Genomic DNA, 26,685 nt, shown 5'->3' with positions numbered 1-26,685 from the left:
AGACTGTCCGGCTTGCCGTGTATGGGTCTCCATACATCTCCTAGTCTTTGAACCTATATTGCCACTATAGGGATCTGGCGGGGTTAAATTTCCATAAACGCTAGCATGTTATTGAATCGTTTGGCCGGTGATTCCACCTCTTTTTGGTGTGGGGGAGACACTGGATTTCATGATGCTCACATGATCTACGTCGGTTAAAGTTAAAGTTCCCAATGAATGAATGAGGTCAGCCTCAAATGAATCATATATAAAAATGAATGATACCGAAGGTGTTAGGATATGATAATCAAGAGGTGAGCTAGATTCTGGTAATGACATTAGGTTTTTCCTGATCATTGCACAGCAAGCCCGATGAAAGTCTTAATCTACACCCTAGGTATAGCTGGTGTTCACACTGGCCTATGAATGAACTGAAACAAGGTACGTATGAATGAATGAAGCAGACTCTGTGTTTGCTAAAGAAGGCTCCCTAGTTGAGGTCTCATATGTTGAGCCCTCATTTTGGGAAGTCTTAAGGTTAAGTCTTTGATAATAAGGTCTCATGGTATATGAATGAATAATATGAAAGAAACTATGTGTTATATGTTATGTGTTATATGAAGATGTTATGTGTTGTGTGCCATACGATGATTATAATGATGCATGTCACTCTCATGGCATAACTTCCCCAATTTCAATTTAGCAAGTCCACTGACTTGACTTCCAAACATCATGTTGTTAGGAAAGAGCTCTTCTTCCTCATGCATGTCCCTGGTGTGTGCTTGCATATACCCATACTTAGGACAAGTGTACTAATTCCATACAAACATCTACTTTTAGGTGCAGGCACAGGTGGACGGTAGAGCTACAGGTTCGTTGTTGCAGCAATTCGGACGTCAGCATTCATCTGGAGTCTGGTAGGTCCTCATGCTTTCGAGGATGCTACTGTTTTACGTTTTAGCGTAGTTTTAGAGTTGAGCTAGTGGAGCATGTTCCACTAGCGTTTCTTTCCTGTTTTGGTTCAGACTTTGTATTGGTGCTATTTTGGCCGATATACAATTAATACTTAATGAATTATTTCTTTCAGTTGCTTATCTCTTAAATGTTAGATGGTTGATGATGAACGATTACGAAATATTAAGAATGTTTAGCAAGTATGATTAAAGAATCAAAAATTTCAAATTTTCCGCTAAAATTAACATATGTAAAGTAAGAATGACGTAAGTAGGCTTGTTTGCGACCTCTGAGAGGTCAACGACGCAGGTCACGTCTGGGGTCTAGATTCCGGTCGTGACATGAAGTTTAACGAAATGTGACTTTAAAGAGATACTTGTGAAAATTTGAACTTCAAACGGACATAAAACGCGAATCCGATGTTCGATGCATCCGGTTATTTTTCCAACCTGATTAGTTTTTCGATATCTTCGCGAGAAAACACCACGCACTGCCAAAAGACTTATAGTTTTACGTTTATCGATTTTTTACCATATATAGGCAAATTATAAGGAAAAATGAAATTCAAATCGGTCAAAGGTATTAAGTCTAAAACGTAGATCTCAAAAAAATTAGCAATTTAAAAAAAAGAATAGCCCCCAAAAGATGCTCAAGGAAAAATCTACGGCCTTTTGAACTTTCAAGAAATGTAACCTTAAACGGATACTTGTGAAAATTTGAACTTCAAAATGACATAAAATGCACATTTGATGTCCGATCTAACTCCAACCTGATTATTTTTTCGATATCTACGTGAAAAAACATCACTTACTGCCATATGACTTATAGTTTTACATTTATCGATTTTTGATAATATATAGGGCAAAATTATCGGGAAAAAAAGTCAAATAGGTCAAAGAGATTGGGAGTACCTCGTAGCTCTAAAAAAAATAAGCAAGTTTAAAAAAAGAATCGGCCCCAAAAGATGCTCGAGGAAAAATCTATAGCCATTTAAAGTTTCACGAAATGTGACTTTAAAGAGGTACTTGTGAAAATTTAAATAACAAACGGACATAAAGCGCGTATCTGATGTCCGATCGAGCCAAATTTTTTTCCAACAAGATAATTTTTTCGATATCTACACGAAAAAACACCATGCACTGCCATAGGACTTTTAGTTTAACGTTTATCGGTTTTTTACCATATATAGGGCAAAATTATATGGAAAAAATGAAATTCAAATCGGTCAAAGGGATTGGATGTACCGCGTAGATATCAAAAAAGTAATCCATTTCAAAAAAAGAATCACCCCCAAAAGATTCTCGAGGAAAAATCTACGGCCATTTGAAGTTTCATGAAATGTGACTTTAAAGGGGTACTTGTGAAAATTTGAACTTCAAACAGACATTAAACGCACATCCGATGTCCGATCGAACCGATTTTTTTCAAACCTGATTATTTTTTTGATATCGACGCAAAAAACACCATGTCCTGCTATAGGACTTATAGTTTTACGTTTATTGATTTTTTGACCATATATAAGACATAATTATAAGTAAAAAATAAAAGTCAAATCGGTCAAAGGGATTTACTATACCACTTAGATATCAAAAAAATAAGCAAGTTTAAAAAAAGAATCGCCCCCAAAAGATGCTCGAGAAAAAATATACGTCCATTTGAAGTTTCACAAAATGTGACTTTGAAGAGGTACTTGTGAAAATTTAAACTACAAACGGACTTAAAATGCGAAACCGATGTCCGATCGAGCCGATTTCTTTTTCCAACCAGATTATTTTTTTGATATCTACGCGAAAAACACCACACACTGCCATAGGACTTATAGTTTTACGTTTATTGATTTTTTATCATATATAGGACAAAATTATATGAAAAAAAAGAAAGTCAAATCGGTCAAATGTATTCAATTTACCGCGTAGATATTAAAAAAAAGAAAGTTTATGAAAAGAATCGCGACCAAAAGTTTCTCGAGAAAAAAATCTACGGCCATTTGTAGTTTCACAAAATATGACTTTAAACGGGTACCTGTGAAAATTTGAACTTTAATCGGACATAAAACGTGCATTTGAAGTCCGATCCAGCCGATTTTTTCCCAACCAGATTATTTTTACGATATTCAAGCGAAAAAATACCACGCACTGTCATAGGACTTTTAGTTTTACGTTTATCGGTTTTTGACCATTTATAGGGCTAAATTATAAGGAAACAACGAAAGTCAAATCGGTCAAGGGGATTGGATGTTCCGCGTAGATATCAAAAAAATAAGCAAGTTTAAAAAAATAATCGCCCCTAAAAGATTATCGAGGAAAAAATCTCCAGCCATTTGAATTTTCTTGAAATGTGACTTTAAAAGGGTACTTGTGAAAATTTGAATTACAAATGGACATAAAGCGTGTATCTGATGTCCGATCGAGCCGATATTTTTTTCAACCAGATTATTTTTTTGATATCTACACAAAAAAACACCATGCACTGCCATAGGACTTATAGTTTAAGATTTATTGGTTTTTGACCACATATAGGGCAAAATTATATAGAAAAAATTAAAGTCAAATCGGTCAAAGGGATTGGATGTACCGCGTAGATATAAAAAAAAGTAATCCATTTTAAAAAAAGAATCTCCCCCAAAAGATGTTCGAGGAAAAATCTACAACCATTTGAAGTTTCACGAAATGTGACTTTAAAGGGGTACTTGTGAAAATTTGAACTTCAAACGGACATGAAAAGCGCATCCGATGTCCGATGGAACTGATTTTTTCCAACCTTATTATTTTTTGATATCTATGAAAAAAACACCACGCACTGCCATAGGACTTATAGTTTTACTATCAGTTTTTGACCATATAAAGTACAAAATTATATGGAAAAAATGAAAGTCAAATCGATCAAAGGGATTGTACCGCATAGATATGAAAATTTGAAATTCAAATGGACATAAAATGCACATTTGATGTCCGATCGAGATGATTTTTTTCCAACCTAATTATTTTTTCGATATCTACGCGAAAATACACCATGTATTGCCATAGGACTTATAGTTATACGTTTATCAGTTTTTGATCATATATAGGTCAAAATTATAAGAAAAAAATGAAAGTCAAATGGGTCAAAGGAATTAGGTCTACCGCGTAGATCTCAAATAAATAAGCAAGTTTTAAAAAAAAATCTCCCCCAAAAGATGCTTGAGGAATAATCTACGGCAATTTGAAGTTTCACGAAATGTGACTTTAAAGGGTCACTTGTAAAAATTTAAACTTCAAACGGACATAAAACACGCATCCAATGTGTGATCGAGCCGATTTCTTTACAATATGATTATTTTTTTAATATCTACGCGAAAAAACACCACACACTTCCATAGGACTTATAGTTCTACGTTTATCGATTTTTGACCATATATAGGGCAAAATTATAAAGAAAAAATGAATGTCAAATCGGTCAAAGGGTGTACCTCGTAGGTCTCGAAAAAATAAGCAAGTTTAAAAAAGAAATAACCCAAAAAGATGCTCGAGGAATAATCTACGGCCATTTGAAGTTTCACGAAATATGACTTTAAAGGGTTACTTGTGAAAAATTGAACTTCAAATGGACATAAAACGCGCATTAGATGTCCGATCGAGCCAAATTTTTTTCCAACCTGATTTTTTTTAAATCTACGAGAAAAAATAACACGCACTGCCATAGGACTTATAGTTTTACGTTTATCGGCTTTTGACCATATATAGGGCAAAATTATAAGTAAAAAAAGAAAGTCAAATTGGTCAGAGGGATTGGGTCTATTGCATAGATATAAAAAAAATGCAATTTTAAAAAAATAATCGCCCCCAAAAGATGTTCGAGGAAAAATCTACGACCGTTTAAAGTTTCACGAAATGTGACCTTAAAAGGTTCTTTTGATAATTTGAACTTCAAACGGACATAAAACGCGCATCCGATGTCCGATCGAGCCAAAAAAAAACTTCCAACCTGACTATTTTTTTTATTGTACGCAAAAAAACACTACGCCCTGCCATAGTACTTATAGTTTTACGTTTATCAGTTTTTGACTATATATAGGGCAAAATTATAAGGAAAAATGATAGTCAAATCGATCAAAAGAATTGGGTATACCGCGAAGATCTCAAAAAAATAAGCAAGTTTAAAATGGAATCGCCCTCAAAAGATGCTCGACGAAAAATCTACGACCATTTGAAGTTTCGTGAAATATGACTTTAAAATGGTACTTGTGAAAATTTGAACTTCAAACTGACATAAAACGCGTATCTGATGTCCGATCGAGATGATTTTTTTATCCTGATTATTTTTTAAGTACCTACGCAAAAAAACACTATGCCCTGCCATAGGACTTATAGTTTTATATTTATCGGTTTTTATTTATCATATATAGGGCAAAATTATAATGAAAAAACGAAAGTCAAATCGGTCAAAGGAATTGGATATACCGAGTAGATATCAAAAAAATAAGCAAGTTTAATTAAAGAATCACCTCCAAAAGATGCTCGAGAAAAAATGTACGACCATTTGAAGTTTAATGAAATCTGACTTTAAAGGGTACTTGTTAAAATTTGAACTCAAAACGGACATAAAACGCGCATCCGATGTTCGATCGAGTTGGTTTTTTTACAACCTAATTATTTTTTCGATATGTACGCGAAAAACAACTACGCGAAGCCATAGGACTTATAGTTTTATTTTTATCGGTTTTTTACCATATATAGGGCAAAATTATAAGGAAAAAATAAAAATCAAATCGGTCAAAGAAATTGGATGTACCGAGTAGATCTAAAAAAATAATCAAGTTTAATGAAAGAGTCGCCCCCAAAAGATGCTGGAGGAAAAATCTACGACCATTTGAAGTTTAATGAAATCTGACTTTAAAGGGTACTTGTTAAAATTTGAACTTCAAACAGATATAAAACGCGCATCCGATGTTCGATCGAGACGATTTTTTTCAACCTGATTACTTTTTTGATATCTACACGAAAAAACACCACACTCTACCATAGGTTTTATAGTTTTACGTTTATCGGTTTTTGATCATATATGACAAAATTATAAGGAAAAAATGAAAATCAAATCAGGCAAAGGGATTGGGTCTACCACGTAGATCTTGAAAAAATTAGCGAGTTTAAAAAAAGAATCATCCCAAAAGATGTTCGACGAAAAATTTATGGCCATTTGAAGATTCATGAAATTTGACTTTAAAGGGTACTTGTGTAAATTTGAACTTCAAACTGATATAAAACGCGTATCCGATGTCTGATCGAGTCAAATTTTTTTCAATCTGATTATTTTTTCCATATTTACGCGAAAAAAACTATGCACTGCCATAGGACTTATAGTTTTACGTTTATCTGTTTTTGACTATATTTGTTGCAAAATTATAGGAAAAAATGAAAGTCAAATTGGTCAAAGGGATTAGATGTAACGAGTAGATCTCGAAAAATAAAAATTTAAAAAAAGAATAGCCCCCAAAAAATGCCTTAGGAAAAATCTATGGTCATTTGAAGTTTAATGAAATCTAACTTTAAAGGGGTATTTCTAAAAATTTGAACTTCAAACGGACATAAAACGCGAATTCAATGTCCGATCCAACAAAAAAAAAATTCAACCTCATTGTTCTTTCGATATCTACGAAAAAACACTACATACCACCTTAGGACTTATAGTTTTACGTATATCAGTTTTTTACCATATATAGGGCAAAATTATAGGAAAAATGAATGTCAAATCAGTCAAAGGGATTTGATCTACAGTGTAGATCTCAAAAAAATAAGCAAGTTTAAAAAAGAATTGCCCTTAAAAGATGCTCGAGGAAAAATCCACGGCCATTTGAAGTTTCACGAAATGTGATTTAAAAGGGGTACTTGTTAAAATTTGAACTTCAAACGAACATAAAACGCGTATCTGATGTCCGATCGAGCCAATTTTTATTTCGGACCTAATTATTTTTTCGATATCTACGCGATAAAACACCACGCCCTGCCATAGGACTTATAGTTTTACGTTTATCGATTTTTGACCATATATAGGAAAAAATTATAAGGAAAAAATGAAAGTCAAATCCGTCTGAGGGATTGGATGATTAGCATAGATTTCGAAAAATAAGCAAGTTTAAAAAAGAATCGCCTCCAAAAGATGCTCGAGGAAAAAATCTACGGCCATTTAAAATTTCACGAAATGTGACTTTTAAGGGGTACTTGTGAAAATATGAGCTTCAAACGGATATGAAACACACATTCGATGTTCGATCGAGCCAATTTTTTTCCAACCTGATTATTTTTTTGATATGTATGCGAAAAAATACCACGTATTTCTGTATGACTTATAGTTTTACATTTATTAGTTTTTGACCATATATAGGGCAAAATTATAAGAAAAATGAAAGTCAAATCAGTCAAAAGTATTGGGTCTACCGCGTAGATCTCAATACGCAATTTTGAAAAAAGAATTGCCCTAAAAGATGCTCGAGGAAAAATCTACGGACATTTGAAATTTCATGAAATGTGACTTTAAAGGGGGGTACTTGTGAAAATTTGAACTTCAAAAGGTCATACAACGCGAATTCGATGTCCGATCCAGCCGGTTTTTTCCAACCTGATTTTTTTATATCTACGCGAAAAAACACTATGCTCTGCCATAGAACTTATAGTTTTACGTTTATCAGTTATTAAATATGGTTTTAAAGGGGTACTTGTAAAAAAATGAAATTTAAACTGACATGAAATGTAATTCGATGTTCGATCGAGCCGATTGTTTTTTAACTTAATTTTTTTATATCTACCCGAAAAAATTCCACGTACTACCATAGGACTTATAGTTTTATGTTTATCATTTTTTGACCATATATAGGGCAATAATACAAGAAATAAATTAAAGTCAAATCAGTCAAATGGATTAGATGTAACACGTAGATCTCAAAAAAATAAGCAAGTTTAAAAAAAGAATCGCCCCCAAAAGATGCTCGAGGAAAAATCTACCGCCTATTGAAGTTTAATGAAATCTGACTTTAAAGGGGTACTTGTGAAAATTTGAACTAGAAATTGATATAAAACACGCATTCGATGTCGATCGTGCTGGTTTTTTTTCAACCTGATTATTTTTTCGATATCTATGCGATAAAACACCACGCTCTGTCATAGGACTTATAGTTTGACGTTTATCAATTTTTAACCATATATAAGGGCAAAATTATAAGGAAAAAACGAAAGTCAAATCGGCCAAAGGGATTGGATGTAAAGCATATATCTTGAAAAAATAAGCGAGTTTAAAAAAAGAATCGCCCCAAAAGATTCTCCACGAAAAATCTACGGCTATTTGAAGTTTCACGAAATGCGATTTTAAAGGGGTACTTGTGAAAATGTGAACTTCAAACGGACATAAAACGCGCTTTCGATGTCCGATCGAGCCAATTTTTTTCTAACCTGATTATTTTTTCGATATGTACACGAAAAAACACCACACACTACCATATGACTTATAGTTTTACATTTATCATTTTTGACCATATTTAGGGCAAAATTATAAGGAAAAATGAAAGTTAAATCGGTCAAAGAGATTAGATGTAACGCGTAGATCTGGAAAAAATAAACAAGTTTAAAAAAATAATGGCCTCAAAAGATGCTCGAGGAAAAATCTACTGTTATTTTTTAGTTTAATGAAATCTGACTTTAAAGGGTTACTTGTGCAAATTTGAACTTCAAACGGATATAAAACGCGCATCCAATGTTCGATCGAGTCGATTTTTTTCAACCTGATAATTTTTTTGATATCTACGCGAAAACTGTCGTTGGACTTATAGTTTTACGTTTATCGGTTTTTGACCATATATAGGGAAAAATTATAAGAAAAAAATAAAAATCAAATCGGTCAAAGGGATTGGGTCTACCGTGTAGATCTCAAAAAAATTAGCATGTATAAAAAAAAGTTGCCCCCAAAAAATGCTCGAGGAAAAATCTACGGCCATTTGAAGTTTCAGAAATGTGACTTTAAAGGGTTACTTTTGAAAAGTTGAACTTCAAACGGAAATAAAACGCGCATCTGAATCGTGTTGATTTTTTTCAACCTGATTATTTTTTCTATATCTACGCGATAAAACACCACACCCTGTCATAGGACTTATAGTTTTACGGTTATCAGTTTATGACCATATATAGGTCAAAATTGTAAGGAAAAAACGAATGTCAAATCGGTCAAAGTGACCGGATGTAACACATAGATCTAAAAAAATTAAGCAAGTATAAGAAAAGAATCGCCCCCAAAAGATGCTCGAGGAAAAATCTACGACTATTTGAAGTTTTACGAAATGTGACTTGGATGGGGTACTTGTGAAAATTTGAACTTCAAACGGACATTAACTGCGCATTCGATTTCTGATCTAGCCAATTGATTTTTCTAACCTGATTATTTTTCGATATGTACGCTAAAAAACACCACGTACTGCCATAGGACTTATAGTTTTACGTTTATCAATTTTTGACCATATATAGGGGCAAAATTATAAGGAAAAAACAAAATTCAAATCGGTCAAAGGGATTGGATGTAAAGCGTATATCTTGAAAAAATAAGCAAGTTTTAAAAAAGAATAGCCCCCAAAAGATACTCGAGGAAAATCAACGACCATTTGAAGTTTTATTAAATCTGTCTTTAAAAAGGTACTTTTGAAAATTTGAACTTCAAACAGACATAAAACGCGAATCCGATGTCCGATCGAGCCATTTTTTTAACCTGACTGTTTTATTGATATCTACGCCAAAAAACACCACGCACTGTCAAAGGACTTATAGTTTTACATTTATCAGTTTTTGACCATATGTAGGGCAAAACTATAAGGAAAAAAAACAAGAGTTAAATCGGTCAAAGGGATTGAATGTAAAGCATAGATGTTGAAAAAATAAGCAAGTTTAAAAAAGAGTATCCCCCAAAAGATGCTCGAGGAAAAATAGCCTATTGAAGTATAATGAAATCTGACTTTAAAGGGGTACTTGTGAAAATTAGAACTTCAAATGGATATAAAACGCGCATCCGATGTCGATCGTGCTGATTTTTTTTCAACCTGATTTTTTTTATATCTACGCAATAAAACACCATGCCCTGCCATAGGACTTATAGTTTTATGTTTATCAGTTTATGACCATATATATGGCAAAATTATAAGAAAAAAATGAATGTCAAATCGGTCAACGGGATTGGATGTAACGCACAGATCTCAAAAAATAAGCAAGTTTAAAAAAAGAATCGCCCCAAGAGATGTTCGAGGAAAAATCTACAGCTATTTGAAATTTTACAAAATGTAACTTGGAACGGGTAATTGTGAAAATTTGAACTTCAAACGGACATAAATCGCGCATTCGATGGCCGATCGAGCCAATTGGTTTTTCTAACCTAATTATTTTTTCAATATTTACGCGAAAAAATTACCACGCACTGCCATAGGACTCATAGTTTTACGTTTATCAATTTTTGACCATATATAGGGGCAAAATTATAAGGAAAAACGAAAGTCAAATCGATCAACGGGATTGGATGTAAAGCGTATATCTCAAAAAATAAGAAAGTTTAAAAAATGAATCGCCCCCAAAAGATGCTCGAGGAAAAAATCTACGGCCATTTATAGTTTCACGAAATGTGACATTCAAGGGTACTTGTGAAAATTTGAACTTCAAACAGATATAAAGCATTCGATGTCCGATCCAGTCGATTTTTTTCAAACCTGATTATTTTTTCGATATAGACGCGAAAAAACACCACGCTCTTCCATAGAAGTTATAGTTTTACGTTTATTGATTTTTGGCCTTATATAGGTCAAAATTTATAAGGAAAAAATGAAAGTCAAATTGGTCAAAGGGATTGGGTCTATCACGTAGGTCTCGATAAAATAAGCAAGTTTAAAAAAAGAATCAGCCTCAAAAGATGCTCGAAGAAACATGTACGGCCATTTGAAGTTTCACGAAATGTAACTTTAAACGGTTACTTGTGCAAATTTGAACTTCAAAAGGACATAAAACGCGCATCTAATGTCTGATCGAGCCGAATTTTTGTCAACCTGCTTATTTTTTTTATATCTACAGGAAAAACACCACACCCTGCCAAAGGACTTATAGTTTTACGTTTATCGATTTTTAGCCATATATATGACAAAATTATAAAGAAAAAATGAAAGTCAAATCGGTCAAAGAAATTAGATATGATCTTGAAAAAATAAGCAAGTTTAAAAAAAATCGCCCCCAAAAGATGCTCGAGAAAAAATCTACGGCCATTTGAAGTTTAACGAAATCTTACTTTAAAGGGGTACTTGTGAAAAATTGAACTTCAAATGAACATAAAACGCGCATCGGATGTTTGATCAAGCCGATTTTTTTCTAACCTTATTAGTTTTTTTGATATGTACGCGAAATAATACAACACACTACTATAGGACTTATAGTTTTACGTTTATCATTTTTTGACCATATATAGGGCAAATTTATAAGGAAAAAATGAAAGTCAAATCGGTCAAATGGATTAGATGTAACGCGTAGATCTCAAAAAAATAAGCAAGTTTAAAAAAAGAATCACCCCCAAAAGATGCTCGAGGAAAAATCTACCGCCTATTGAAGTTGAATTAAAATCTGACTTTAGAACTTCAAATAGATATAAAACGCGCATCAGATGTCGATCGTGCTGATTTTTTTCAACCTGATTATTTTTTTTGATATCTACGCGATAAAACACCATGCCCTGCCATATAGAGGGCAAAATTATAAGGAAAAAATGAATGTCAAATCGGTCAAAGGGATTGGATGTAACGCATAGATCTCAAAAAAATAAGCAAGTTTAAAAAAAGAATCGCTTCAAGAGATGTTCGAGGAAAAATCTACAGCTATTTGAAATTTTACGAAATGTGACTTGGAACGGGTAATTGTGAAAATTTGAACTTCAAACGGACATAAATCGCGCATCCGATGGCCGATCGAGCCAATTGGTTTTTCTAACATAATTATTTTTTCAATATTTACGCGAAAAATTACCACGCACTGCCATAGGACTCATAGTTTTACGTTTATCAATTTTTGACCATATATAGGGGCAAAATTATAAGGAAAAACGAAAGTTAAATCGGTCAACGAGATTGGATGTAAAGCGTATATCTCAAAAAATAAGAAAGTTTAAAAAATGAATCGCCCCCAAAAGATGCTCGAGGAAAAAAATCTACGGCCATTTATAGTGTCACGAAATGTGACATTCAAGGGGTACTTGTGAAAATTTGAACTTCAAACGGATATAAAGCATTCGATGTCCGATCCAGTCGATTTTTTTCAAACCTGATTATTTTTTCGATATAGACGCGAAAAAACACCACGCCCTTCCATAGGACTTATAGTTTTACGTTTATCGGTTTTTGACCATATATAGGGCAAAAACAGTAAGGTAAAACCAAAAGTCAAATCGGTCAAAGGGATTGGATGCAAATAGTAGATCTCAAAAAAAAGCAAGCAAAAAAAGAATCGCCCCCAAAAGATGCTCAAGGAAAAATCTACGGACATTTGAAGTTTCAAGAAATGTGACTGTAAGGGGTACTTGTGAAAATTTGAACTTCAAATGGACATAAAACGCGCATCTGATGTCTGACTGAGCCAATTTTTTTCAATGTGATTATTTATCGATATCTATGAGAAATATACCATGCACTGCCATAGGACTTATAGTTTTACGTTTATCGATTTTTTACAATAGAGCAAAATTATAAAGAAACAACGAAAGTCAAATCAATAAAAGGGATTGGGTCTACCGCGTGGATCTCAAAAAAATAAGCAAGTTTGAAAAAAGAATCGCCCAAATGATGCTTGAGGAAAAATCTACGGCCATTTGAAGTTTCACCAAAAGTGACTTTAAAGGGTACTTGTAAAAAAATCGAACTTCAAACGGACATAAAACGCGCATCCGATGTCCGACTGAGCCAAAAGTTTTTTCAATGTGATTATTTATCGATATCTATGCGAAAGATACCACGCACTGCCATAGGACTTATAGTTTTACGTTTATCGATTTTTAACCATAAAGCAAAATTATAAAGAAATAACGAAAGTCAAATCAATCAAAGGGATTGGGTCTACCGCGTAGATCACAAAAAAAATAAGCAAGTTTGAAAAAAGAATCGCCCCAAATGATGCTTGAGGAAAAATCTACGGCCATTTGAAGTTTCACGAAATGTGACTTTAAAGGGGTATTTGTGAAAATTTAAACTTCAAATGGACATAAAATGTGAATCCGACGTCCGATCCAGCCGATTTTCTTTTACCAACCTGATTGTTTTTTTGATATCTATGCGAAAAAACACCCCGCCCTACCATAGGACTTATAGTTTTATGTTTATCAGTTTTTGACCATATATATGGTAAAACTATAAGGAAAAAACAAAAAAAAATCGGTCAAAGAAATTGAGTGTACCGCATAGATATCAAAAAAATAAGCAAGTTTCAAAAAAGAATCCCCCCAAAAGATGCTCGAGGAAAAATTTACGGTCATTTGAAGTTTCACGAAACGTGACTTTAATAAAGGGGTACTTGTGAAAATATTAACTTCAAACGGACAACCTTGAGAACCCCCCCTACCCCCTACCCCCTCCCCCCGGAGTCCTCAGGGCGCACGCCCTGAGAAACCCCCCCTCCCCCCCACACCCCACCCCCGTAGTTCTCAAGGCGCACGCCCCGAGACCCCCCCCCCCCTCTCGGAGTCCTCAGGGCGCACGCCCCGAGAACCCCCCCCCCCCCCTCGGAGTCCTCAGGGCGCACGCCCCGAGAACCACCCTCCCTACCCCCCCCCCCCCTCAGGGCGCACGCCCCGAGAACACCCCCCCTTCCCTTCCTACCCCACTTACTACCTTTCTACCCCCCGTTATCCCTACCAACCTAACCTTTTTCCTACCCCACCCACGTAACCTACCCTCCACTACCCTTCTAACCTACCTTTCCTCTACATACCCTTACTATTTTCTAATCCTCCCATCCTACCCCACCTACCATCTACCTTTCTAACCCTTAGCCCTTTATCCTACCTACCCCCTTATCCTACCCCACTCCACCCAGCCTACCCTACCCCTTATCCTACCCCACCTACCATCTACCTTTCTAACCCTTAACGCCTTATCCTACCTACCTCCTTATCCTACCCCACCCACGCAGCCTACCTTACCCCCCTACTACCCCACTACCCTTCTAACCTACCTTTCCCCCTACATATACCCCTACCACTTCCTAATCCCTCCACCCCGCACCCTCCCTCCGTTGGGACCTCGAGGCGCCTTGTCCCAAGCCCCCCCCCCCCTCCCAAGGACCCCGAGGCGCTTAGTGCCTTGTGGTCCTCCGCCTCGCCCTTAAAAAGTATATAAATTTTGTTTATCATAATTTGTATTCCAAAATATTTAATAAACTATTCAGAGTTATAATTATCGAAAGAGAGAGTAACACTAATAAATATTCAAAGGGATAGCGATATTTTCTTCTATATTCAATAGATTTATCATTGAATATTATCAACTAATAAATATTGAATCCATTTCAATATATGAAACACATGCGGAGATTAAGCTGGCAAAAAAATAATGGAAAGATATGTTTTTTTTTGTTAAGGAAGGGATAGATGTGCAAGTAATCAATGATATACACCTACATTCTGGAAAATTATCATTCTTGAAAAAATGTCATTCTTGGAAAAATATCATTCTTGGAGAGTGATCTTCAAAGTTTGTTTTATGGAGTGCAGGATGGACACTTGTGCTAATTAATTCTAAAATGCTAATACAATAATAATGAAAATCTGCAGTCATTAACTTTGGCAAATGGATCTAAAATCCATTTTACAAAATGTGTGCCCCTTTTGAACGAGAACCATGGGAGAGCAGGGTCAAATCCATCTTAATGGACAGTTGTCTTATACATGTACAAACAGAACGACAGAAGGATGCAAGTATACAGTGGAATATGACACCATGGTTATCCAAAAAACTAAGATATCTAAGAGACTGGTGTAGCCAACAAGAATGAGCGTCTTAATCATGAAAACTAAAAAGGTTGCCCCAGCTGCTACAAATTCTATTGGGAAAAAAATTGTGAAACCTGCTACAGAAGACTAAAGTGCCGATTCATTTTTATCAAGGTAAAAAGGAAGGATGTGCCATATGGCTTACCAGAAAGAGGGAAATACCTCAACTTCATGTTCATACAGAACTGGTTGTTTGAGAGTTCAAGAAATCAACCAACATATCTTCTGCAGAGTTTCTTTTCATCATTTTAATTAGTTAGAAATCAACATGAACTAAACTGAAATTAGAGGTGAACGAAGTTTTCACAGCTGAATAGACTCACAGACTAAAAAGAAGTGCACAATTATTTTCACAATTGCTTTTTTACTAAACCAATCTCTATAGTACTCATATTAATAGTTGATGCAACTCATGACCAAGAGTATTCCTGAAACAAGCGGCTAGCACGTTCAAATATTAAAGCAAGACTACGGAATCTTCTCTAACTGTTGTTGTCCTCCTATGATGCTCTAATAGTTTACAGTTCTCATTTCAGGCAACAGAGGTCCATGTAAATACAGAAACAAAGTTTATATATGATATTAAAGTTAATCTAGCTGAAGAAACAGAAAGCAGCTATGTAGTACCTTCAAAAGAAAAGAAATACAAGGCTAGTTAGGACATCATGCACCATGTTTCTTTTCCTTTTCAAAGGACTGCAATTCTTACAGCTGGCTTTGTTGACTGAATCAATATTTACAACAATGTAATGAAGAAGAATTTGATCAATGCAAAGCACAGACATCAAAATGTGTAACATAAAACCCTTCTAAAAGAAATTGAAATGACATATAAGTCAAATTCGTAAATGACTTCACTTAAAATCAAGCAACTTTTGGTGGAAATGTATTCACTTAACATCTTCAATGAAATCTTTGCCATGGACATCAAAATATACGACTCTGGAGAGGTCCAGAGGGTAAGGCTTTACTGTTGACAAATGAGTCTCAAACTTTATATGAACATTGAAAACCCATTGCCAACACTAAGATCCAAACAAAAAAAGTAAAGAAACCACGTTCCACAGAATTATGTGATATCTGACATAGCTGTTTAAGATAAAGCTCATTTGATGAGGAGAAGATATGAATCTATGGTTTATATGGAACACAGCTATTCTGCCAAAAATTCACAAGATTATTGTTTCTCTAGCAAAAGAATATGATTTATACAGTCAAGGAATTATATAATCTTGTGCATCAGTTCAAAACTAAAAGAAGAATCAGGAGGCCAACTCGATTTTCAAGGATCAGTTCACGGAAAACAGTGACACTTAAATCAACAAAAAATTCAACAAAGAATTTCCACTAAACTAAAATTCTTTTGGGACTTTGATCAAACATCTCTACGGCAACAGAATCTAGCCCCCACATCAACGGTATATTAATATCAATTTTCAAAATCCCTGGCTCTATGAAGCTGCTAGTTATTGAAATTTCCCATATTTATTTATTTCTTTCAGATTCCATTTGTGCAAAACTCAAAAAGTTTGGAAATCCATATTGAAGAGGTGAAAATCATTTGGCTAATTATCAGGATCGAACAATCATTAATTGATACAAAAAGAAAATAGATAAGTACAGCTAAAACAACACAGAAACGAGAAAGAAAATGAATTCACTAAAATTCATCAATATACAAGAAGAAGAGTTTCAACAAAACAAAATTGTATGTTTCATTCCTAATTCTAAGCAGTAACAGGAGAGTGAACTATCACATGACTGATATACCAAATTCCCCATTCCTACAAGTTAATTTCGAGGTTTTATATAAATTATTCGATCAATCAACTAAACCCCCAATCCTAAGTGAAGACGAAAATGGGAAAAAGTAAATTATTCAATCAAATCAACTAAACCCCCAACCCTAAATCAGACAAAAATGGGAAAAAATACCTGAATACTAACAGTGGCATATGAAAATTGATTCAAGAAGCATAGGAATATCGCTACTCATTTGCCAATTTTATTCTCGCCACATCATTTCGCCATTTTCTTGATGCATACACCCAGAAAAAAGAAGTAGTTCTGTTTGATCGAAGAAGAAGAAAAATTGAGAAATTATCGCCTAATTTCAGTGCTACTGTGGAAGAGAATGGTAGAGAAGTGAAGAAGAGAAGAGAACAAGTATTTGTATTGAAATGAAAATAGCCGTTATTTGTATTTAGATTTCAAATTACTTAAGAACGTAGTAATTAAATTTATAAAATTTGTCTTCAATTTAAATAACAAGTTCTTAATTTAAATGAAATAAAATAATTATGAACTAATTAATTATGAACCAAAAAAATTGAGACAGTTTTTTAATATTCATAAAATGTACTAGTTAATTAATTATATACATGTTTATATAAAAGCATACATGTTATTTTAAAATTATAAAAAGTGATAAAAACTAAATTTTAAAATAACATGAAAAACAAAACAAAATATTTTAAAGTATTTGCAATTTAATTTACATTGTGAATGATCAAAATTGAATGTCAATGATTAGATATAACGTTTTTTAACTACTTTCAAACTTCTTAGTTGCGTGCTTTTTTACTTCCATATTCAAAAAGAAATTTTCATACTAAAAAAAGTATTGGGTGTGCCTAATTAACATAATTATTTTAGCACTCCAAGGTGTTCAAAATTCTACATTTGATATACCAAATTTTTTCGCACTTCGATAAATTAATCCGTAATGAAAAACTCATAATTCCAACATAAAAACTTAACTTCGATCCCAAGAACTCTTACCGATGATATTGCCAACAACTTAAAGAGAATAAAATAGAACTTAACAGACAGGTTTGTAAAATAAGTTTGAAAAGATAGTTTCGATGTAATGGGAAATGGTCATCATCATTTGAAAAGATAAACGATTGGACCATCTTTTCGACGTGGTGGTTCCCCAATTCATTACGTAGGTCTTCACAAAGTTTATTGGGGTCTCCGAGGAGTCGTTCCATGTAATACACAAGAAAAATAACAAAATTTATGTAATTCCTAAAAAAATGCATGTAAATCGATGTTAAAAAAATATGACTATACGTGATGGTTCACCAACTCATTATGAAAATCCCCATAAAGTTTTCTTAACAAAGGCCTATAAATACGAAAATAAGCGTTAAATTGGTGTGAGTATATGTGATGACTCTCCAACCTATTGTGGAGGTGTTCATAAAAAAATTTTAAAAAATTGATGTGTTATATATATATACATTAAAAAATAAAAATAGAGAAATTTGTTATTTCTTTAATTTAATTTTTAAAAGTTACTAGCATAAAGAAATAAAAATTAGAGGGGTTTGGTTATAGTTCAGCATCTCACATTTTTTTTCTGGCCAAATTTTTTCTCCAATCTCACAACATAATCCTTTGATGTCCGTGGAATCAAACGTTTTTAAGCTTGAAAACGTTGATAAAAGTGGTAAGAGAAACTATTGATTAAATGGTAAAATCGTCTTCTCGATTTGAGGGTTTCTCAATCCTTTAAAGAAGAAGAATTTTGTAGAGATTGGCAAACTATAAATCAAAGGGAATTTTTTTCTAAGAAAAAAGTCTAATGTGATAGTTTTCTAATCTTTCACGCACTAAAAAAAAGTATAATCACTGGAAACTAAAAATTGAAGGAAAACTTTTTTCTAAAAAAAAAAGTCTACTGTGACAATTTTCTAATCTTTCACAAATTAAAAATAAGTATAATCACTTGCTATGTCATATAGCATAAGAGGAGTGCATTTAAGCTTAGTTCATCATGATTTAAAAACGAAATAAATAATCCACATCAAATATAAAGATGCTTTAAATATGTTTCTCTTTTTAAAACTGATCATATTTATATAATAATGTAACCAATTTATTTGTTTGTCAAGTTAATGTTACTATAAAAATATATATTAATAAATATTATTGGATTCACTTTTGACTTTAGATGATAACAATTTAAAAAATAGAAGAAGTCTATAAATGATAACTAAGGATGTGAAATTTCAAAAAAAAAAAAATCATTTTATATTTTTTAAAAATATAAAAAAAAATAGCCTTGGTCCCTTTTAGCCATTAGTGTGTGATTTCTAGGAGAATCAAGAAACCTCTCCCGTCAATTTTTTTTTAAAAAAAAAATCATTTGACTGCACATATAAAATCAGCCATATTTCTTTCCCAGAAAATTATTGTGTGAGTTCACTCAAAAGGTGTTAGGTTATTAGCATTTTAATATTAATATTTAACATATTAAATTGTTTTATTTTGAAGTTATAAGAATGGATGACTTCTACATCATCCATTAGCATTGGTTATCCATCATTTTATTTTCAATTGTAATCTTGCAATTTTATTATCTTGTAAGTTTTTTCACTAACAATTTTAAGGAGATTCAAAGATGGCTACAATTGAAAAAACCGCGGATGTCAAGATGGAAGATCTTAACAAGTCATTTCGGTTCAATGGTAACCATTTCAAAAGATGGAAGGGTAAAGTACTTTTCTACTTAAGTCTTCTCAATGTTTCTTACATTTTAACCGAGAAGAATCCAAATAAAGAAGACATCACCACTATGAATGATGATGAAACTATTTCTCATCTAGAGAAAGTGGAAAAGTACGATGGTGATTCCTATAAGTGTCGGTATTATCTTCTTAATTGTCTATCTGATAATTTTTATGATTATTATGATAGAACTTATTCTAGTGCAAAGAAAATTTGGAAGGCATTGCAGAGTAAGTATGATACCGAAGAGGCTGGAGCGAAAAAATATGCAGCTAGTAGATTTTTTCGTTTTCAAATGGTGGACAACAAATCAGTGGTAGATCAAGCTCAAGACTTCATCATGATTGTCAGAGAGCTTAGGTCCGAAGAGGTTAAAATTGGAGATAACCTTATTGTTTGTGGCATAGTGGATAAACTTCCACCTTCTTGGAAGGAATTTCAAAAAACTATGCGTCACAAACAAAAGGAAATCTCTCTTGAAAGCTTGATAATGAAAATCCGCATGGAAGAAGAAGCAAGAGGCCAAGATGCACTTTTACAAACAGAAGAGAACAACATCACATCGAAGGTAAATTTAATTACTTCGAATAATGCTACTCCTGAAACTCACAAAAATACTTCTTTAAAGCCTAAGAAGAAAAAATTCAAGAAAAATAATGGTAGACCTCCCAAGAAAAATAATGGTGAAAATCACCAAGCACAAAATCAACAAGTTCAAGAAAAGGGACCATGCTTTGTTTGTGGCAAGAGTGGGCATATTGCTCGATTTTGCAAATTCCGGAAACATGGTCCTAAACCTCAGGCAAACGTTATCGAAGAACCTTTTGTGGCGGTGATTACCGACATAAACATGGTTGAGAATGTTGATGGATGGTGGGCTGATTCTGGTGCAAACCGTCATGTCTATTATGACAAAGACTGGTTTAAAAAATATACTCATTTTGAGGAGCCCAAAACTATCATGCTTGGTGATGCTCATACTACTCAAGTGCTTGGAAAGAGAGATGTTGAATTGTGTTTTACTTCTGGAAGGATATTAACATTGAAAGATGTACTTTATACTCCTTCTATGAGAAAAAATTTGATGTCTAGTTTTCTTCTTAATAAAGTAGGCTTTAAACAAATTATTGAATCTGATCAATATGTAATAGTGAAGAAAGGTATTTTTGTGGGGAAGGGGTATGCATGTGATGAGATGTTTAAGTTGAATGTTGAAATGAATAAAACTTTTACTTCTGTTTATATGCTTTCTTCTACTAATTTTTGGCATGCTAGTTTGTGTCATATTAATGATCGTTATGTTGGAATCATGAGTAGTTTAGGATTAATCCCAATGGTTAAAAAGAATTTTGAAAAATGTGAGGCTTGTAGTAAAGCCAAGATCACTAAAAGGCCTCATTTTCAAGTTGAAAGAAAAACTGATTTGTTAGAATTAGTTCATACTGATATTTGTGAACTTGGTGGAATTCTAACTCGTGGAGGTAATAGATATTTTATCACTTTCATTGATGATTTTTATAAGTTTACATATGTTTACTTGATGAAAAATAAAAGTGATGCTTTTGAAAATTTCAAAACTTATCTCAATGAGGTTGAAAATCAGTTTGGAAGAAAAATAAAAAAAAATTAGAAGTGATAGAGGCCGTGAATATGAATCAAATGAGTTTAATTCTTTTGTTAGATCATTGGGAATAATTCATGAAACTACTCCTCCTTACTCTCCTTCGTCTAATGGAGTAGCAGAAAGGAAAAATAGAACTTTAGTTGAATTGACTAATGCCATGCTAATTGAGTCACATGCACCTTTAAATTTTTGGGGTGAAGCTATCTTAACTGCTTGTTATGTGTTGAATCGTGTGCCTCATAAAAAGTCTAAATTGACACCTTTTGAATGTGGAAAGGTTACAAGCCAAGTTTGGAATATCTAAGAGTTTGGGGTTGTCTAGCCTTTGTGAGGCTAATGGATCCCAAGATTACAAAGTTGGGTAAGAAAGTTACTACTTGTGCTTTTCTTGGTTATGCTTCAAATAGTACAGCCTATAGATTTTTTAATATTGAAGATAATATTGTAGTAGAATCTGGTGATACTATTTTTCATGAAAATAAATTTCCTTTTGATACTAAAAATAATGGGGGGTCAAAGGATTGAACAAAATATTTTGTCACTACCTAGTTCTTCTACTTCAACTTTAAAAAATAAAGATGTTGTTGATTTTGAGTTAAGAAGAAGTAAAAGAGCTAGAGTAGAAAAAGATTTTGGTCCTGATTTTTATGTGTTTAATGTTGAAAACGACCCTCTAACTTTGAAAGAAACATTATCTTCACATGATTCTATTTTTTTAAAAGAGGCTGTAAATGATGAAATGGAATCTCTAATTTCTAATAAAACTTGGAAGTTAGTTGATTTACCACCGGGTTGTAAAATAATTGATTGCAAATGGGTCTTAAGGAAAAAGTTGAAACCAGATGGTTCTATTGATAAATACAAGGCTAGGCTAGTTGCAAAAGGTTTTAAACAACTAGATGGCCTAGAATTTTTTGATACTTTTTCTCCGGTAACGAGAATTACATCCATTAGACTTTTAGTTGCTATGGCTGCAATTTTTGATTTGCAAATTCATCAAATGGATGTAAAAACTGCTTTTCTAAATGGAGACCTAAATTAAGAAATTTATATGGACCAACCCGAGTGTTTTGTTGAAGCAGGCCAAGAAAGCAAAGTATGTAAACTTACTAAATCCCTATATGGCTTAAAACAGGCACCAAAGCAATGGCATGAAAAGTTTGATTCCTGCATGATTGAAAATGGTTTTAAGACAAATGAGTGTGATAAGTGCATATATCATAAGTCTTGGAATAATTCACATGTGATCATTTTCCTATATGTTGATGACTTGTTGATCTTTGGCTCTAACATGAATGTTATTGATGAAGCTAAAAATGTTCTTAGAAGCCATTTTGATATGAAAGATCCTGGCGAGGCAAATTTTATTCTTGGAATAAAAATAACAAGAACATGTGAGGGGATTTTCCTTGATCAGTCACATTATGTTGAGAAAATTTTGAAAAAATATAACTTTCATGATTGCAAGCATGTTGCTACTCCTTTTGATTCAAGTGTTCACTTATTTCCTGTTGAAAGTGAAAATGATGTAATAAATCAAAAGGAATATGCTAGTATAATCGGAAGTTTGAGATATGTGACTGATTGCACTAGGCCTGATATTGCATATGCAGTAGGAGTACTTGGCAGGTTTACAAGCAAGCCAGGTAATGAACATTGGCATGCTATAACAAGAGTTATGAGATATTTAATTGGAACGAAAAATTGTGGTTTGTTCTATAAAAAATATCCTGCTGTACTTGAAGGCTTTTGTGATGCGAATTGGAACACTTTGTCAAATGATTCCTGTTCTACAACTGGTTATGTCTTTACTTTAGGTGGTGGTGCTGTTTGTTGGAGATCAAAAAAGCAAACTATAATTGGTAGAGTTCAAAACCGTTATTACAACGGTAAATCCAGACCTAAAAGAAGGAAACACAGTAATGTAAGATCGTATTTGACAAATGGTACCATTAATGTTGATTATGTCAAATCTTGTGATAATCTTGCAGATCCTCTTACAAAGGCCTTAACAAGAGAAAGGGTTTGGAGCACATCGAGGGGGATGGGATTGAAGCCTACAAATTCTTGAGTCATATATGAGGAAACCCAACCTGGGGACTAGAGATCCTATAACCAGGTTCAAAGGGAAAAACTAATCATATGATGACTTGTTGTGAAAAATGCACTATTTTTTCCCTCCCTATGATGTGAGTGCATTATTTCCTGTAGTTTGTGAAGGTTGAGTTGATAAAACTCTTAATGAATATCTGTAGCCCGTATGGGTGGAGTGTTAATCTTACAGGAGCACTCTCGACAGATTTCACCTATGTGATGTGTGGAAGTAGGTCGCTTCCTATGAGAATGGGGCTTATTCTCAAATGCACTCATGAAACCGGGATAGCACATGGCCATAACGTGCTGGCTGTTAAAGCTCATGTCAACACCTTGATTATTATGTGTGAGCAGTGATATTTTATTTCCCTTAAGCAGTCATAGTTCAAGTCTGAGACCACTACGACTCTGGAGTAAAAGTTACTGTTTCACTAAGTGGAGGTTCAATGCAGAGCACACCTTCATTATGCATAGTAGTCTTCCTTCAGCTGATATACTCTATTATCTAAATATTAAAATGAGTGGGGGATTGTTAGGTTATTAGCATTTTAATATTAATATTTAACATATTAAATTGTTTTATTTTGGAGTTATAAGAATGGATGACTTCTACATCATCCATTAGCATTGGTTATCCATCAATGTATTTCATTCTTAATTCCTCCATTACTCCCTTTGTAACCCATGTAACATATGTAACTCCCTTTGTAACATATGTAACATATGTAACTCCCATTGTAACTTATGTAACCTATGTAACTCCTATTGTAACCTATGTAACTCCTAAGGCCATTATCTTCACTATTTACTACCTTCATTATCTTCCTATTCATTGCTAGGAAGACTTCTTGTAGTATAAATAGTGGTAGTCTTCATTTGGTTTTGGATACACACAATTCATAAGAGAAAACAAAGAGTGAAAGAGTTTGTCTAAAGAGAGTTCTTATTAGTTGAAGGGAGGTGTTCTTTTTTTTGTGGAGCTTTGGACTCAACTCTTGTCCAGAGTTGTTGAGTTATACTTTGTGAAGATTGTTGTATCCTGCAGGGGACAAGTCAAAGAGGACTACTGCTGGACCGGTGAAAATATTTGCTGCAGTGGGCTTGAATCTTCTTAAAGAGAGCGAGATATCCGCGCCTCAGCCTGAAGAGATTACTTTCTTCATTTTATTTTCAATTGTAATCTTGCAATTTTATTATCTTGTAAGTTTTTTCACTAACAAAAGGTACGCTATCTAATTCTCATTTCTCTTTCAATTTTGAATAGGACTCACGATTCGTTTGGCGTAAGATAGTATAATAATCTCAAAATAAACTGTAGGATTTTTTAGTTTCATGTTTGGTCGAAAATATTAGATAGTCCTTGCACTATTTATCCATTTATCCCTATCATTTTTGGCATAGCGATCGCTGCAAAAAACAAACTTTACTGATCTTACTGGGAATATATATAAAATTTTGATTGTTGAATCTGATTGATCTCCTCTGCTGTTTGGTCGTTTCTTAGTCTACACATTTCCGATTTCCTCAGAATTTTAGCAATTGTATGTTGTACTGTTATCTTCTTTTATTATTGGTGCAATGTTTTCCTGATTTGCTTGCCAATCCATTCTTCCTTTTAATGAAATGACCCTCTAAGCTCTATAAAAATTTTAAAGTATTTGTCTCCAGTATGCAATTGTCAATTATGCTTCTATTACTTAGCTACGTTGTACTGGCAACCATATTTAATGGCTAAGTAAAAATAGTTTAACGACTAATCATGTGACCTCCCCTCTGCGTCCTAGACAAAGTATTGTTGAGGATTCATATTAATTGGTTAGTTTTACATTGACTATTGCATCCCTTCTCTTTTACACGAGCTCCCCTAGGCAGAGTAACACCCCCGTAAACAACGTAAAATCATAACATTTGGAACTCTTTCACCAACACGAATCTTATCATAGAAAAAGTGGATATTTCAGGCCATAGCCCACATTATGTCAATAATGTTTGTAGATATTGTTTCCTATTTCTTCAAGTACATGAGCCATGTGCTTATGTGAAATGGTATCTTATTTTGGCAACTATACATCATGTTGTTCTTGAAACAGGCTGCAAAAATTCTTGCTAATTTAATTGTAATGGGCTCTTCTATATTGGCAAGGGATTTTGTTCAAACATATTGCCAGGCATTGTCCAGTAAGTATCTTTTGAATTAATGTTCCTTTATGTCGAAAAAAATGTATCTGAGTCGTTCTCCTCTGCATCATAAGCATTTTGGGGGCTGTTGGGATGTTTGGTTTGTTTTCTCTTGCTTCCATGCACATCTTACGCACTGTGTACTTACTCTATCCTAATGGCAGATGCCTCGAATAATGGTGTTGCTCAAGAAGCAGTGCAGAATATAAAAAGAGTTAGCAAAACCATGACGGAAGCAGAGGCAAGACAGATTCTTGGTGTCACAGAGGATTCATCAAGGGAAGAAATTGTGCAGGTTTGTTTAAATGTTTGCCGTTATCTTGTGACACCGCTTTTGTCTTCACTGTGACATTAATACGTCGCATCTCATTTTTATTGCAGAAGTATGAGAACTTGTTTGAGCAAAATGCTAAAAAGGGAAGTTTTTACCTTCAACCAAAGGTACATAGAGCTAAAGAGTGTCTGGAAGAAGTTTACAAACCTAAAGAACCAGAAACCAAAAAAGGAAAATTAGACACATCACAGACAACACGACACTCTCCCACCATTTGGTAGTATGAATGTGTACGAAGGGATCAATTTCTTGAGTAGCTTACAAGAAAAGAAGTTGAAAAAACTGGATAAGTCAAATTCATTATTCAAGCTTCTTGTATAATGATGTTTAAGTCACAGCAAAAATGCTATTTATCTAGCATTATTTTGATGTTAAAATATCATGATGCATAAAATCGTTGTAATTTAAAAAGCAAGGCAAATGCCTCTTATATTGTTGGAAATTATATGTATTGTCACGAAGGAGCAAATAGTTTGAAAATACATGTAGTAAATGACAAATTCGTATGAACTCCGATAGTTTATATCAAATAAATAAATGCATGATATGTGTTTAGACATAAGGGTCTTTCGTTTATTTACTTGAATGTTCATACCAAATCAATAAAAACATGATATGTGTTTGTACATAAAATCTTTCGCTTGTCAAATCACTTTATTGTGATAAGTGATATAATTTGATAAAAATAATATCACTAGCATATTTGAGATCCCAACGACTCAATATTTACATCATCCCGTACTTAAATTTCCCTCTCATTTACTTTGCCTTTTTCTTTTTTCCACAAACTAAGAGCCTGTTTGGCTCAGCTTAAAAACTGGTCAAACTGACTTAAAAGCTGATTTTTGACTTATTTAGCTGTTTGACAATACTCAAAATAACTTATTTTAAGTTTTAAAAAAACTTATTTTAAGCCAAAAGTTAAAAGCTGGGGTAGGGGTGTTTTTTTTATAGCTTATAAGTTGTTTTAAGTTGACCACATTTTTAT

At 33.6% G+C, this 26,685-nt stretch overlaps 1 protein-coding gene across 2 annotated transcripts; it reads left to right on the top strand.

The window, feature by feature from the left end:
- Positions 1-19,154: 19,154 nt before the first annotated feature.
- Positions 19,155-26,199, top strand: LOC101248566 (mitochondrial import inner membrane translocase subunit PAM16 like 2-like). Of its 2 annotated transcripts, XM_010316694.4 has the most exons (3): positions 24,857-25,363; positions 25,528-25,658; positions 25,745-26,199. In XM_010316694.4, exons 1-3 carry the CDS (start codon positions 25,258-25,260, stop codon positions 25,916-25,918), a joined length of 411 nt encoding a protein of 136 aa, XP_010314996.1. In that variant the 5' UTR covers positions 24,857-25,257; the 3' UTR covers positions 25,919-26,199. The 2 variants fall into 2 exon arrangements, 1 of the variants encoding a protein (XP_010314996.1); XR_011220291.1 differs by lacking the exon at positions 24,857-25,363 and adding an exon at positions 19,155-19,172 and having other exon boundaries at positions 25,528-25,764.
- Positions 26,200-26,685: the final 486 nt, after the last annotated feature.

The sequence above is a fragment of the Solanum lycopersicum genome, chromosome 3 (assembly GCF_036512215.1).
Source record: "Solanum lycopersicum chromosome 3, SLM_r2.1".
Classification (NCBI taxonomy): Eukaryota; Viridiplantae; Streptophyta; class Magnoliopsida; order Solanales; family Solanaceae; genus Solanum; species Solanum lycopersicum.
This window is presented reverse-complemented; position numbering and strand designations above follow the sequence as displayed.